General features: G+C 40.2%; 1 protein-coding gene across 3 annotated transcripts in view; it reads left to right on the top strand.

The window, feature by feature from the left end:
* Nucleotides 1-16,504, top strand: part of MYO1B (myosin IB) — a 175,766-nt gene that overhangs the window by 83,063 nt on the left and 76,199 nt on the right. For all 3 annotated transcript variants that reach the window (XM_040642629.1, XM_040642635.1, XM_040642630.1), the window contains exons 4-5: nt 675-769; nt 15,171-15,275. In XM_040642629.1, the coding sequence (XP_040498563.1) occupies nt 675-769; nt 15,171-15,275 (200 nt within the window). The remainder of the gene's footprint in view (nt 1-674; nt 770-15,170; nt 15,276-16,504) is intronic.

Genomic DNA, 16,504 nt, shown 5'->3' with positions numbered 1-16,504 from the left:
GCACATTTTACCTCGTCTGTAATTTCGAGGCAGGGAAGATCAACCTGAGGACTGACTTGGTCTGGATAGGGGGCCCTTTGTCATCACAGGGCCCAGTGAGGAGCTCCAGGGCCTGGGACTGGACAGGACCCGTGGCAGATGTGTGATACCTCTGGCCGCTGGTGGGTGGTTAGCCTCACTTAGGTGTCTGTGAAGGCAGTAGTTCTGTCTTCAGCTTAATGATGCTAATACCAAGTATTTGGTATTTGATAGCGTTTTTCTAATGTTCGAGAAAAATTTTTTCTCATTGTTTTGAAACCGGTGTATTGTTCTGCAAACCTCTGCATCATCCAGTTTTGAACATGTGATGTGACATTTTCTCCTTTTTTCTCTGAATTGCCCAGATTTTAATAAAATGAACCTGAAGTATTGCGTGTGGGTTAAATAAAGCAAGTCTTCGCAGTGCAGTGAATTGGTACCATTTTGTTTACTAGGGAATGCGAAGGAAAAGGTAGCCTGGGCCACAAGGATGGATGGGTTTATTTATTTCCTTTAAGAATTTGAAGGAAATAAAATCCGATGTCTGAGCTTCCTATCTAAAGCATATCAGTGTCCTTTGAAGAGCTTGTGGTTACATCTGATAAACATGATAATGAGCTGAATTTTAAGGACTTTTCTCCCATTATCCCCTGCAGATTTGCCCTGTCAGATGAAGCTTACAGATCCCTAAGAGATCAAGATAAAGACCAATGTATTCTCATTACTGGGGAAAGCGGAGCAGGAAAAACAGGTAAGGCCAGCCCTGGGCAACCTTCCTTTCTCCTCTGTCGAAGGTAGATGCCACACAGATGATGATCGAGCGGGGGGCAGGTGGGGCCTCATTAGCATGAAGCTGCACAGGGCCACTGTGATGGCTCCTTTGCGGGAGGCTGCTGATGAGGATCCTGGAATGTTCTCTGGGAAGGACTTAGATCTCTCACAGGAAGAAACGGGTACCTGTCAAAGGGATTTCAACCAATGTGGGAGTTTGTCCAGATTCCGGATCTACTTCAGGGTCTTTTACTTTTCCTCCAAGGCCCCAGACCTGTGAGGTCTTACCATTTCTTTGACGAATGACGAATTGTTTGGGCTTTGAGAGGCCACAGGCACATCTTACCTCTGGTAAAGAGTGAGGAGGGGATATACTAGAAAAATGCTTAATTTCACTCCAAAGTCTTTGAAGCTTAAGGAATTGAGATTTTTCTATATATTTTTAGATGGGCTGGCAACCTCCCCATAAAACAGACTCTTGAATAGAGAGATTATGCTTTTTTTCTTGTACTTTTAATAAAAACAATTCATATGATTGATGATGCTTTTGAGTGAAAAAGTGATTTTACACATGGTGCCCAGCTAACCTGGAAAAAATTTAGAAGAGCTGTGCTCTCTGAGTCCAAACTTGGGCAGGTCAAAACCACTGTTGTCAGTGAGTTTCTTTGATGGAACTAATACGTCCCTGAAGGAGGAGGAGAATGAGGGAGATGGTATTTTCGCAGCCATTTTATCTATAAAACGTTCTTGTTTTATACGCAAGCCTCCGATGATTCTACTAGTTTGCCAAAAAGGGATTTAAACATTTCTACTTTGCTTGGCTATTAAGTGATCGGATTAGCATACTTTGAGCCTTTGATTATTAAGAGAAGAAAATTGCCCATGAGTATTTCAGTCAACTGACTGAAATGAATATTTTGTTCATAAGCCCCTCTTAAAACTTATGCCTTTAAAGTCTTATTGACTGGCATGTAAGAACGGAAAGTAACAGGGACGCCTGGGTGGCTCAGTTGGTTAAGTGTCTGCCTTTGGTTCAGGTCATGATCCTGGAGTCCTGGGATTGAGCCCAGCATCAGCTCTCTCCTCAGTGGGGAGTCTGCTTGTGCCTCTCCCGCTGCCCCTCCCCCTGTCTGTCCTCACTTGCTCGCTTTCAAATAAATAAATAAAATCTTTAGAAAAAAAAAAAAAGAACGAAAAGTAAGAATGGAAAGAAAGCATAGTCTTATATCATTGGAAGGGATTGTAGTTGTACACTTCCTGCTGTAGGGTCCTTCCCATAGAACAGCCAGACTCCCTGCTTTTGTGATGGAGGGCTCACTGCTTTGGAAAGCAGACTGCTACATTTGCCATACAGGTTCAGCTAACGTAAGTTCTTTCTTACCTAGAGTTGGATTCTGCCTCTGCCTAGTGGTCTTACCTCTGCCGTCTGGAACCTTATCCAGTTAGTGTACTTTCTTTTCTACGGGGCAGTCACTCAGTTATTTGAAGTCATCCATGGTATCTTCCTAGGGCTAAATAAACATCCCTTGTCTTCAAAAATTTCCCGTGTGATGCACATTCATTTACTCATTCATCCAGGAAATAATTTTTTTTCTAAGATTTATTTATTAATTTTAGAGGGATAGGGAGGGGCAGAGGGAGAGAATCCTCAAGCAGACTTCTTGACAGGGGGCCCAGTCCCAGGATGCCAAAACCATAACCTGAGCCAAAGCCAAGTCAGCCACTCTACCGGCTGAGCCACCTATGAGCCCCCAGGAAATAACTTTTGAGTACAAATTAGGAATACAAATAAGGTGAAAGGTACTATACTAAGTACTTGTGATACACTGGTGAGCCAGGTACCATCCTTGTCCCTATTGAATTTGTAAACTAGTGGAGGAGATAGACAATAACTCTGTGTTTTATATAATGTACATAGTACGTGTACTGCATAAGCACATATATTGTATGTATGCCTGTATACATATAGTCCATATACAGAATGTAAAGTGTAGTGAAGGAAAAATACAGGGTGCTTTTAAGAGCATATACTAGGAAGATTAGATCTCATTCTCAAATCCCTCACTATCATGGTCCTATTAGTCTGGAATGATCCCATTTTTCTATATGCTTCACAAAATTACGTCCCAAGAAGAGAGACAGACGCAATAAACACTTCCAGTTTGGTCTTGGTTATGGTGGAACTATTCCCCCTCCTAATATGGATACCAGGCTTTTGTTAATATAACACATGTATGGAATCATACCAGTCTTTTCATCAAGCAAGATATTGTAGGTTTTTTGTATGTCCGCCTCTGTTAGGTCAGATATGCTCAATCTAGTATTGTCGAACGAAGTATTGTAAGCTTAAATGTAGAATCTTGTTTATTTTTATAAATTTTAGACCATTTTTATAGCCTCTTGTGAAACTGACAAATTCTGATTCTGTTCCCTCCCATGAGGGAACCACTGCCATGCCATTGGGTAATAACAGTAGCTACCCTACATAAGTACACGTTGTGCTGGGCATCGTGCTTTAGCATATTACATGGGTCGCTATTCTTCTTACCCCAATTTTCATCACGGGGAAATTGAGCCACAGAAAAGTTAACCAACATGTCCAAACTTCCCAGTGAGAAAGTGGCAGAGCTGGAATTCAACACTGGTAGTATATATAAAGTTCTAGAGTCCCCACTTCTTTTAGCCAATTCAGCCTGATTTGACAAAATACCATAGACCGGGTGGCTTAAACAACGTATTTATTTCTCATAGTCCTGGAGGCCGGGAAGTGCAAGATCAAGGTGCCTGCTGATTTGGTTCCTGGTGAAAACCTTCTTTGTCCTCACATGGTAGAGATAGAGCCAGAGAGAGAGAGAGAGAATGAGTGAGAGCGAGATAAGGACACTAATCCCATCACTGGAAGTTTTGAGGAGCCTCTGTGTACTGTTCTCTGTAGTAGTTGTACCAATTTACATCCCACCAGCAGTGCCCAAGGCTTTCCTTTTCACCACATTTTCTCCGGCACTTGCTGTCTCTTGCTTTTCTTGATAATACCCATTCTAACAAGTACGCGGTGATCGCTCTGGGTTATTTTGAATTGCATTTCCCTGATGATTGGTGATGTGGAGCACAGCCTCAGGTACCTGTTAAGCAGTTTGAATGTCTTATTTGGAAAAATACCTATTCACGTCCTTTTCCTATTTTTATATCAGATTATTATAATTATTTACTGCTATTGAGTTGTTTTAGATATTAACTGTTTATCAGATACATGACTTGTCAAATATTTCCTGCATTTTGTAGGTTGCCTTTTCATTTATTGTTTGTTTCTTGGGCTCTACAGAAGCTTTTCAGTTTGATGCAGTCCCTCTCGTTTATTTTTGCTTTTGGCTGTTCGCACTTCACATGTCATAGCTAAGAAATCATTGCTAAGACCAATATCAAAGAGCTTTTGCCTTGTGCTTTCTTTTGGGATTTTTATGGCTTCAGGTCTTAGAGTTAAGTCTTTAATCCATTTTGAGTTACTTTTTGTGAGTGGTATAAGATAGGGTTCAGTTTTATTCTTTTGCATGTGAGTAGTGAGTACCCGGTTTTGGCAACACCATTTATTGAAAAGACTGTGTTTTCACCATTGAGTATTCTTGGCTCCCTTGTTAAATATTAGTTGACTGGAAATGCATGGTTTTATTTCTGGGCTCCTCTATTCTGTTTCTTTGCCCTATGTGTCTGTTTTTATGCAAGTACCATAGCTTTGTAGTGTTTTGAAATCAGGATTTATAGTGCTTCCAGGTTTACTCTTCTTTCTGAAGATTGCTTTGGCTATTTGTGGTCTCTTTGTAGGTCCATATGAATTTTAGGACTTTTTCTTCGTTTTCTGTGAGAAATGCCATTGGAATTTTGGTAGGGATTACATTGAATCTGTAGATTTCTTTGGGTAGTGTGGACGTTTTAATACTATTAATTCTTCCAATCTGTGAACATAGGATATTTTTCCATTTATTTGTGTCGTCTTTAATTTTCTTTCATGAGTGTCTTATGTTTTCAGTAGAGAGATCTTTTGCCTCCTTGGTTAAATTTATTCTTAAGTATTTTATTGTTTTTGATGCTCTTGTGAATAGGATTGTTTTATTTCTTTTTCAGATACTTTGTTGTCAGTATAAAGAAACACAACCGATTTTTGTATGTTTATCTTTTCTCCTGCAACTTCATCGAATAAGTTTATTAGTTCTAACAGTTCTTTTGGGTGGCATCTTCAGAGTTTTCTATGTATAAGATCCCTCTACAAACAGAGACAGTTTTACTTCTTTCTGATTCTGTATCTTTTATTTCTTTTCCTTGCATAATTGCTCTGGCTAGGACTTCTACTGCTATGTCAAATAGGAGTGGTGAGAGCAGGCAATTTTGTCCCATTCCTCATCTTAGAGGAAAAGCTCTCAACCTTTCACTATCGAGTATGATGTTAGCTGTGGGCTTGTCATTTATGGCCTTTTCTATGTTGAGGTATGTTCCTTCTGTGCCCAATTAGTTAAGAGTTTTTATCAGGAAAGGATATTGAATTTCATCAAATGCTTTTTTGCATCTATAGAGATGCTCATATGATTTTTATCTTTTATTCTCTTAATGTGATGTGTCACATCTATTGATTTGCATATGTTAAACCATCCTTGCATCTTAGGGATGATATCACTTGATCATGGAGTGTGATCTTTTTTTTTTGTTTTTTAAGATTTATTTATTTTGAGAGAGAGAGCGAGCGGGTTTGCGTGAACAGGGGTGGGGCAGAAGGAGAGGGAGAGAATCCTGAAGCAGACTTCCCACTGAGCATGGAGTCCAACGCAGGGCTTGATCCCAGGACCCTGAGATCATCACCTAAACTAAAATCAAGAGTTGGATGCTCAACTAACTGAGCCACCCAGGCGCCCCCATGTGTGATGCTCTTAATAAGCCATTGAATTCAGGTTGGTAGTATTTTATGGAGAATTTTTGCATCCGTGTTCATCGGGGATATTGATCTGTAGTTTTCGTGTAGTGTCCTAATCTGGCTTTGGTATCAGGGTAAGTTTGGCTTTGTGAAATGAGTTTGGAATTGTTACCTCTTCTTCGGTGTTTTGGAAGAGTGAGAGAGATTGGTGTTAATTCTCCCCTAAATGTTTGGTAGAATTCAACAGTGAAACCATCTGATTTGGGGAGGTTTTTGATTATTGATTCAATCTTACTCGTTATTGGTCTGTTGCATTTTCTATTTTTTATGATTCAGTCTTGGTAGTTTGTGTGTTTCTAGGGACTTATCCATTTCTTATAGGTTGTCCAGTTTGTTGGCATGTAATTGTTCATACTAGCCTCTTAAAGTTCTTTGTATTTATATGGCATTTGTTGAATGTCTCCTCTTTCATTTATAATTTTATTTATTTGAGACCTCTCTTATTTCTTGGTTAAAGGTTTGTGAATTTGGTTTATCTTTTCAAAGAACCATCTCTTAGTTTTATTAATGTTTTCTGTCATTTTACAGTTCTATGTTTCATTTAATTCTGCTCTAATCAGTATTATTTCCTTCCTTCCCCTAACTTTGAGCTTAGTTTGTTCTTCTTTCTCTGGTTCCTTGAGGTGTAATATTAGGTTTATTTGAGATCTTTCTTTATTCTTGATGTATACATTTGTGACTATAAACTTTCCTCCTAAAAGTTGCATCTCCTAAGTTTTGATATATTGTTTTTCTGTTTTCATTTGTCTCAAGATATTTTTTTATATAAACATTTTAATGGTTTCGGTTGCACTAAAATAAATGTCAAGTCCATTGTGCTTGTTACATAAGGTTCTGTGTGAACTAGTCCCTACCTTACTTCTGGAACACCTCACTCTCATGCTTTTCTCCTTTTCAATAATTGCAGCCCGTGCTACTTTTCATTAGAAGTTTTGCTCTCTATTATATTTAGGCAGTATTTCATTATTTAGTTTCCTGTCCCTTTTTAGATCATTCATCTGATCTCTGGGGATGGGCTCTTAACCTCTATTTGTTCAGAAATTTGTGAGATCTTTAGGTTGTCAGAACTCTGTCTTTATAGTAGACACTTTAAGAGGACACTGGTGTCTTGGGGCAAAGTTTTTGCCTCTCTTCTGTCACTAACCAGTTCTTTCTTATGAAACAATTGAATTCTTAGAAGTAGTACAGCTTCTCGTTCGCTACGAAGTTGACCAATGGAAATGGTAGCAAGGCAAGTTAAAAACCATATCCCTTGACAGGAGGCATTTATATTGGTATATCTCATGCCACCTTCTCCTTACCCCAGTCCTTTTGACTGTATCTTCAAGCCTATTCACAGCACATCTTTCTTTTTATTTAAGCATGAGGGAGGAAGAGATGAAAATATTCCTATGGCTATTAATTTTTTTAGGTTTTTGCTCCTTCTTCTTCATGACTGAAGATACGTTTTTTGAGAATCTGATTGTATCATTTTGTTCCTGAGTCATCAGAAGTGGGTTGTGGTCACTGGCTTGATTGGTGTTGGCCAAGTCTTCATCTACTCTGGAACATACATTCCAAGAAGACAACACATCCACTAATTAGCCATGTCAGTGCGTGACCCCCTCCTTCTCAGAGGGTTGTAAACCACACTGCTCCCTCCCGTACTGAGATTCCATCTCCTGGTGGGCTCACATGTCTTCCTTATTGAAAAGCTAAGTGGAGGTTGCTGGTACTATTTCAGAGGGGTTGCTGTTCATTCTTTTCTGAGAAAAGCAAAAACACCTCATTCCTCTGGTAGAAATCTGGTGGGATGGAGTTCATTCTTTTTTTCTGTAGTTTTCTCTTCTCTTGATATTTCGTTACGTAATAACTTGTCCTTTGGGTTTCAACAGACCACTCACCACTTGGAATCCTTTTCTCCCTATTCTCCCCAGATTTCGTCCCTCCTAGGATCCCTTTGCCCTGTCATAAGAACGGACAGCTGCATCTTGGCCTTTGCTTTTTCCCTCTGGTAGGGTCATTCTGTTTGCTGTACACAAGGCTAGGTGCTACTTCAGGTGGGAAGCTGGAGGGGGGTACCATAGCCTTCTAGAGCAGTGCTTCTCAGACCTTCCACCATGAAACATCAGTCTCCCCTCCCCAGATCTGTACCTGATTGATATCAGAAAAATGAAATAAAAGAAGACATAGAAGAAGCAACCTCTAATTGTTTTTAGTTTAAACAGACAAAATAAATGACCACATTGCTATGAAAACTTACGGAAGCCTGTTCTCATGTGTAGACCGGTAATAGTCCATCGACCTACCAACTTTGAGTAGTGCTGGGTTTTGGATCATACCTTGAAATAGCACTGCCTAGAGGTCATTTGATGCCTTTATCTTATTTTTGAGCTACTGTGATTCCTGGATCTTGTCATGCTTCGGCTGTCCATTATCATTAAACCTCCTAGTGCTGAGAGGTGGACCCTAGTCCTGAGAGCTGCTATTTTAAAATATCTACTCAACTACACTCTTTGGTAGCTGCTAATAAGCTCTTCCTTTTCATTTATAGATCCCAACAACATCTGCTGCCTCTCTGTCCCCAGGGACATTTAGTGCTTCGTTTACTTATTCCATCTCTTTCCAGTTTTCTTTCATTTTGAAAGCAGTGATACAGAAATTACCTCAAATTTTATCATGGTTTTAGTTGTCATTAGAGTATCCATCTGAGTAAAGCATAGAATTTATGTGTTGATTAATGTCTCTGTTTCATGGAGATTACTTACAGGAAAATGAAATGATGGAAAATAATATAGAGATTGCAGCATGGTCGTGTGAGGAATTTGGAGGGGGGTTTCATCAGTTTTGTGGGGAAGAGGGATGCCAGGCCACTTTTGAAATGTCACATTATCTCGTCCACATTATCTCGTCCACTGAAATTGTTTTTGAGTACACATCGTTATTAAAGATTTTGTTGGTAATTAAACGAAAGAAGAAGAGAACTAACATTTATGGAGGGCCCAGAATGTGCTGTATAATTTACACATAGTATCTCTTTTCGGTAAGAATCTTTACTTGATAGCTTATACAGGACTATTCTGCAGTATCAGAGGGCTTATTTTACAAGAAGTAATTAATTTAATGAGATTGTAAACCCCCTTGGTGGATGATGAGGTTATTGGCCTTAAGCAGTGGAGATATTCTTATGCTACGTGATTATATAATGTGGGCACTCAGGGAGAGGCATGAACTCTTTGAGTCCTTTGGGGTCCTATTTAATTCATTACTGCTGTGCTAAATAAAAAATTCATCATGCCTCATAAAAGTGCCCGTATTTCTAGGCAGTGAACTCAGAATTCACTACTGTGAATACAGATAGTTCGTGGAGAATCATTCAACCACTGCTGGGGGCAGGGGAGGCAGAACATGAACGAACCATCATAACTGCATTTTTTCCAAAGACATCAAAATAAATCTGTGGGCCTAAGATGATGATCCTGACATAAGAAAACAGTATAAATTATTTGGTTTCTAATTTTACAGTTACATCAGTTTCTAGGAACTCTCCAGCCATCTGCTAAGAGAGTTATGAAACCTGCCTTGCTCATTAAGACCTTTGGTTCTGAACCCCAAATAACCTTGTACGACTTTACATCTGTATGACTTTACATCTCCTCACAGAGGTGTCCTAGGGAAGCAGAACAGCTAAGCAGACTGAAGCCCAAATTATAGTGAGCTTGTGTTTTGTTTCTTCCCCATGTGAGAAAGGCCTCTCTTGATCCACATGTTTTATATTAATTATCAGAGATCTCGTGGCCAACTTCCAGGAGCAGAGCAACTTGTATATAGCGTTGTATTTCAGTAGAAACATTGCCATCATGATTCCTCTTAGCGTAAAGACTGCATTTCTCATTGCGAGACCCATGCTTTTTGTGCCACGACCAGAACAGTTTGAGGCCTCCTGTCTGACTAGTTTGGATATGCTGCAGCTGGCTTACTTTACAGTCTTGCAGACTTGTGGCTGCTGAAAAGGGTGTTCCTCTGTGTTGCAGAATCCTTCTTTCATTGTACACAAAGTTGGCCTCATTGATTTAGGTAGTCTTAGTCTTTAGGTCACTTGACTGTGAGACCTATGTAAGCTCAGTCCCTAGGAAAACTTGGATTTTTTTCTTTTTTTAGATTTTATTTATTTATTTGAGGCAGGGGGAAGGAGAAGCATGAGCACGGGGAGGGACAGAGGGAGAGGAAGAAGCAGGCTCCCTGCTAAGCAGGGAGCCCAAGGTGGGGGGTTCCATCCTAGGACCCTGAGATCATGACCTGAGCCAAAGGCAGATGTTCAACCAACTGAGCCACCCAGGAGCCCAGAAAAACTTGGATATTTTAACCAAGGAGATAGAGAAGTATAGAGATAGAAGAAGCAGATAAATATATCAGTATGTGTGTGTGTGGAAATGAGTGGCGCTGTTTGCTATATGACATGTCTGTGTGTTATATGATCTATACGTGACATTCATGGTGTTGCATGTACTATGAATGCATACGTGGATACTTTTAACTCCTGGATAAATTTATGAGAAGTTCTGTGACGAACACTCAAATAAGCCTTTCTTGTATCCATATGTTTTTGGTTTTTTTCCTTCTGATGCCGTGACTGAATCCATGGGAGCCCGTTCAGTTAACACGCACAGGTTTTGCTGTCTTAGCAGCAAGATTCCCATCCTGTTGTCCTTCTGAGTGCAAATGTTGTCCACTGAAGTGTTTGTTTTTCCTTTCTCATTCACCTACTGCTACTTCACAGTGGTTTCTTTCATAAAAATATTACTATGTAATTATATGATTATGTGATAATTGCATAGTAACAGGTGACATATATTGTTCACAATCCTTTACAAGGTACCAGAGAATACAGAGTTAAATTAGTTCTCATTTTTTCCTTATCAGAAATTTAAAATTCCATAATCTATCTTCTGTACCCCTTTCTACTCTTTGTCGAATGAATCCTGATCCAGTCTGATTTACAAGTATTGTGTGACAGGCCATTTGCCCATTAGCGCAGAATATCTGTTAAACCCTAGGTGTTCTACCATTTTCTGGTGAGAAGAGACTTTTACTTGGAAGACTTAATATTTCGTTTGTCTGACTGTTGATGAATTTTAGGATTCACGTTACATTCAAACATATATGTGTACATAAATTTACATATGTGAAGTATCTGTGAGTGAGAGAAAATGATAAACTAAGAATTGATTCTAAGCAAATGCTGTTATGTTTTGCCAGTTTTAAATGCCAGTGTTCTTAGGTCTGAAATAGCTGTGCTTTTCAGAGTTTTGAGTAGACGTGAAGAATATGCCTTTTTGTCTCAAGTAGAATCATTTTCTATTTTTACAATGTACATGAAAGACATTGTCAGTGAAGAGTGTGATTACTGGATGAAAGTATCCTCTGTTCAAGAGTGTTGTTTTGGAAAGTGCTTCTAATTGTATGCCGTGATTGCCAAGGTCATGTTTAGTTGGTTTCTGTAACAATCAACATAATCCAAAAACTGGACTTTGAAATACAGAAGATGATAATTCTTGATTCTTAGAAATATATTTCAGTCATAGAGGTTATTACGTGAAGTTTTGCTTTGGATAAAAATCTACATACTCGAATAAAGATACAACTTTATTTGAACTTCAGTACAGAAGGGCCAAAAGGAAATGAAGCAGAAAGCTCCATGAGAAAACTGTATTTCCTGTTTCCAGCATGGTGAAATATTAGGAGAACGGTCTTCTAAACTATGTTGGACCTTGCAACTTATCCTTACTCTTCTACTTACTTCTCTGAAGTGTTGAGTATCTCATGAGCTGCTTAATTTAGATCAAGTATTATGTCAGGGGAAAAATTCTAAGAGTTGTCTCTTTTAGATAACGAGATTGTTTAAAGAAAACTACCCTTACTCCTGGCTTCCAAAAATGAATTACCAAAATGAATCCAGGATTAGATTTCCCGAAGATAGTGAAGAATTGAATGTATGAACTTTTTAACAACTTAGGAGTAAGTATCCTTGAACTACATTTAAAAATTATATTTGAATTACTTAAATAGATTTTAAAGTTAATAAACGTCATTCCTAATTTCAATTAGGTTAACTCCTCTTCTATGTCAGTTGATACTGTGGGTTTATATTTAGTTTAACAGCCAGATGTAAGTTCAATCCGAATTCCAAAAGATCTGCTCCTTGTACCGTTTTTTAAACAGATTTGACCCTGAGAAAACTTGATTCTTTTCATACTGGCCATTAAAAATTCTCTGAGAGGCCAAACCAGTTCCAACAGCCACCAGAGAATTTTGATTCTTGGTTGATTCCTGCCCCCACCCCCACCCCCAGCATTTTGTCCCTAAGAGTCCATCCTGGTCCAGAACAGGATTTCCAGAGAACTCAGCGTGGTCATGTATCTGAAGTTTGAGGTTTGGCTACAGTGAGGTCCATAATCACTGGAATAAACAAAACAGCCTGACCTGGACTTTTAATATTTATTGTGAGTTTACCTAAAAGGAAACTTACTTTTTCATCTAAAATAAATGTGTGTGTGTGTGTGTGTGTGTGTATTTGCCACCATCTGAGACTGTTACTGTGCCTATGAATACTTCCAGTCTTGTAGTAGTGTAATGGGTAGAAAGATAGGCCAGGAATTCTTGTCAGGGATATAATAACGTGTGAAGGTGGAGGCGAGGATGGGGAGCGAAGGTACCAATGACAGGTGGAATGATGGGAAAGCAGGCCTGGAGGTGAGTTGCTTCAGAGGCCAGACTGGAGTTGGGATGCGTGGGAAACTCAGGAGAGGTGGCCCAGAGTTGGAGACCAGCCAGCACAGGATGTCAGGAATTTCCTGGGAGGGCAGCCTCGCCTGAACTCGAAAGCCAGAGAGCCTAGAAAGAAAGTATCCTGAAGTGACCGGAAGAAGAGTTCCAGTTCAGACCAATGGGTAGAGGGAACTGTGGCACCAGGAAGTCAAATGACACGTGATAGCATATAAACTCTCTCTCCATATATAATTCACCAGCTTTTAGATTCTGAAATCCTGAGAACAGTGGAAAATGTAGTTCAGAAACTTTACACAGTGGAAGGTGTGTGAAGGGACAGGGCCCTTTGGAGGAAGGGAATCACAAAGATGAAAAGATTGGCATTTCTCAGTTGCAGTCCCTAAAAGAAGACAACAGAAACCAGCCATCACAGACCACCAGAGAACCTGTGTGGACCCATTTTCATTACCCAGAAAGCACACTGGAGGAAGACTTCACTGCAACCATTGCAGAAGTACCCAGTCTCCCACCTTATTTCTCAGGGCTCCATGAGATTGTTTGCTTTCCCTATACCCTGTTTGCTTCTGCGTCAGGCCTTGAGAACTATGTGACCTGGTGTGGATTCTTGGTGCTCAGTAGCTCTGTTAGTCAATGCTTTTGGGTTGCTCTAAAGCCCTAAAGCAAGTGCCGGGCACTGTGCCCAACGTGAATTCCAGTTGTTCATTTATTACTTCTTCGTGGTGGGACTGGAAGCCACCTGTAGGTTTCTCTATGAGAAAGGGCAGTGTTGAGATCTGCCCCCTTACACCTGTGGGCAGGGGTATCGTCACTCAGATCAGAGGAAGGCGTCCTGCTCTCAGATGGTGGCACCAGTGCACAGACTTTAGAGAAAGCAAGATTTCTGATGAGTCTCCTTGCCTCGACTGCCCAAATGAAGGGAATTCTGCTGATAGTTAATAGTCGAGCCCCTCCCTGGTTATGGAAAATCAGAACGAGGACAGCTCCGTGAGAAACAGATCCCATGGCAAACCAGTCTGGGAAATGTAGCATTCTAGAGCCTTTTCCAGAATTCCGCCATGCACATGATTCTCCAGGAAGCCCTTTAAAAAGAAACCTATTTCACTTCATCTAATTCATTTGACTTTGGACCTCATTTTCCCTGAATATTAATATTCCTTGGAAGGCAGTATTCAAAAGATCAGGTTCTAAGAGGCAGATGCTGGGAGGGGACACAGGCTGATAGACACCGAAGGATAAAGCCACCAAAAACAAACCTTGCCCACCTTTGAGCTAAGAATTCTTTGTATGCCACACGTGGCTGGCTTCTTTTAGCAGCTTACCTTTCAGAGTTCCTGGTGAAACCTTTGAAAACAACTGTGCCCTGAAAAAGCTAACTTTCTTGTTACCAAATCCTTACATTAGCTGCTGGGCTTTTTAATTGAGTTGAAGAGTAACTAATTTAGTCTGGTTGTGAGCAAACTAGTTTGATTTGAAAATATTTTTGAGGAGGATAGTTCTTTTAAACTTTAAAAATACTTCTGTAAAACTACCCAGGTTACCAAGTTATTTTTGGCTTGAATTATCTGTGTATAATATTGTAATTATGTGTGAATGATTGCTTTAAGAAGATAGTTCTCCTGACATTGTTGTTGATTATATTACTCAGCAAATTTTTTTTCATCCTGGTGATAATTTTTAAGCGCAATTCTTATTGTATCTGAATGAATGACATGTCACTGAATAGAAAGCACAAATATATTTTTTTAAATTTTTAATTTTTTTTGTTTTTATTTAAATTCCTGTTAATACACAGTATAATATTAGTTTTAGGTATAGAATTTAGTGACTCAGCACTTAGGTACAATATCCGGTGCTCATTACAACCAGTATACTCCTTAATCCCCATCATCCATATAACCCCCACCCCCACCCCCCATGCCCTCTGGTGACCATCAGTTTGTTCTCTATAGTTAAGTCTGTTTCCTGGTTTGCTTCTCTCTTTTTTCCCCTATGATCATTTGTTTTGTTTCTTAAATTCCACATGAGTGAAATCATATGGTATTTGTCTTTCTCTGACTAACTTATTTCGCTTAGTAGAATACTCTCCAGCTCCATCCACGTCGTTGCAAAATGGCAAGATTTGATTCTTTTCGATGGCTGAGTACTATTCCATTGGATATATACGCCACATCCTCTTTATCCATTCACCTGTCAACGGACACTTGGGCTCTTTCCATAGTTTGTCTATTATTGATACTGCACTGTAAACATCAGGGTGCATGTACCCTTCGATTCAGTGTTTCTGTATCCTTTGGGAAATATCTAGTAGTGTAATTGCTGGATCGTAAGGTAGTTCTATTTTTAACTTTTTGAGGACCCTCCGTCCTGTTTTCCAGAGTGGCTGCACCAGTTTGCATTCCCACCAGTAGTGCAAGAGGGTTCCCCTTTCTCCGCATCCTCGCCAACACCTGTTGTTTCCTGTGTTGTTGATTTTAGCCATTCTGACTGGTGGAAAGCACACATATTTTAAAAGATTTCCAAAACATTATTTAAATCCCAGGTATAAAGGCATTTGAAAACAGTATTAGTGGATCTTCTACACCCATTTCCTTCCTCTAAAATTTTTTTCCAGATTTCTTCTTAATTTATTGATAGGATTTGTTTTCATCCACAGAGGCCAGCAAGCTTGTTATGTCCTACGTAGCAGCCGTTTGTGGAAAAGGAGCAGAAGTGAACCAAGTCAAAGAGCAGCTTTTACAGTCCAACCCAGTCCTGGAAGGTAGGATTTTCTGTGTACATTGGGTCAGTGTGACTCGTACAGTAGATCCAGTTTGCAGGGCTCTTCAGGTACCTGGTGGGCTGGGAGGGGGGTTGGGAGCGGGGAGAGAGGAAGGAAGATTCAGGCCCAGACCTGCCGAGCAAATGAGCTGTGTCCTAAGGACTCTTGGCTTCAGGTGCTTAAAGAAGGAGACGGTTTACTCATCTAAAAGGAGCTTTCCCACTTACATTCATTTTTTTCCCTTTCAATTTTTATTTGAATCACTCCAATTTTGCCTAAAAATAATCACCTGATATTTGCATTTGATTTGATGGCTAGGAAAAACTTGGTGAGGAAGTGCCGCGTGAGTGCAGCGCAGTTTATCATTCGGGATAATACCTGTGGCTGCTTATTTCTGTTGTCAGAAAGGCCGTGCCAGAGAAACATCTAAAGGACGGCTGTTTCGAGGGTCACGGAAAGCTTAAACCTGACTCTGGAGTTCAGATTCTGTGGTTGGCCATCTGTGTTAGCCGGCTCGGGCTGCTCTATCAAAGTACCATAGACTGGTGGCTTAAACCACAGAAATTTATTTTCTTACACTTCTGGAGGCTCAGAAGTCCTAGAGTGAAGGTGCTGGCAAGGAAGGCCTCTTGGCTTGAAGAGGTCGCCACCATCTTGCTGTGTGATCACATGACCTCTTCGTTGTGTGTGGTGGTCAGGGGTGGGGACCCTGGTTGGCTTATGACCTCATACAACCCTAATGACTTCCTAAAGGCCCAGCTCCAAATACAATCACATTGGGGTTAGGACTTCAACATAAAAATTGGTGGGAGACGTACACGTGTAGTCCATAATGTCATCAGAAAAAGCCAGAGGTGAGTCCCCCTAATGCCATGGAGGTTGGCATAAACCATAGGCATACACCATTCTTTGCTTTGGAAACAGTAAATCAGTCTTTCCCTATTGATGGCAAGCCCTTAATTTTTGCTTTATATTGTAAGCATGTCTTTATTTTGTCACTTGATACAGTTGTGATAGAGTAGGGTTTCTCAACCTCATTTTGGACTGGATAAATCTCTGCTATGGAGTGCTGTCCTGTGCCTTCATGGTAAGATGTTTAGCCGCATTCCTGGCCTCTACCCACTAGGTGCCAGGAGCACCCCTGCCCCTAGTTGTCAGCATCGAAAATGTTTCCGGACATTTCCAAATGTCCCCTGGTGGGGAAGGGTCCGGAACAGCCCTGATTAGAC

The sequence above is a fragment of the Ursus maritimus genome, unplaced genomic scaffold, assembly GCF_017311325.1.
Source record: "Ursus maritimus isolate PB19 unplaced genomic scaffold, ASM1731132v1 scaffold_1, whole genome shotgun sequence".
In the NCBI taxonomy this organism is placed as follows: domain Eukaryota; kingdom Metazoa; phylum Chordata; class Mammalia; order Carnivora; family Ursidae; genus Ursus; species Ursus maritimus.
The sequence above is the reverse complement of the archived record's forward strand: the minus strand, read 5'-3'. Positions and strand labels throughout refer to the sequence as shown.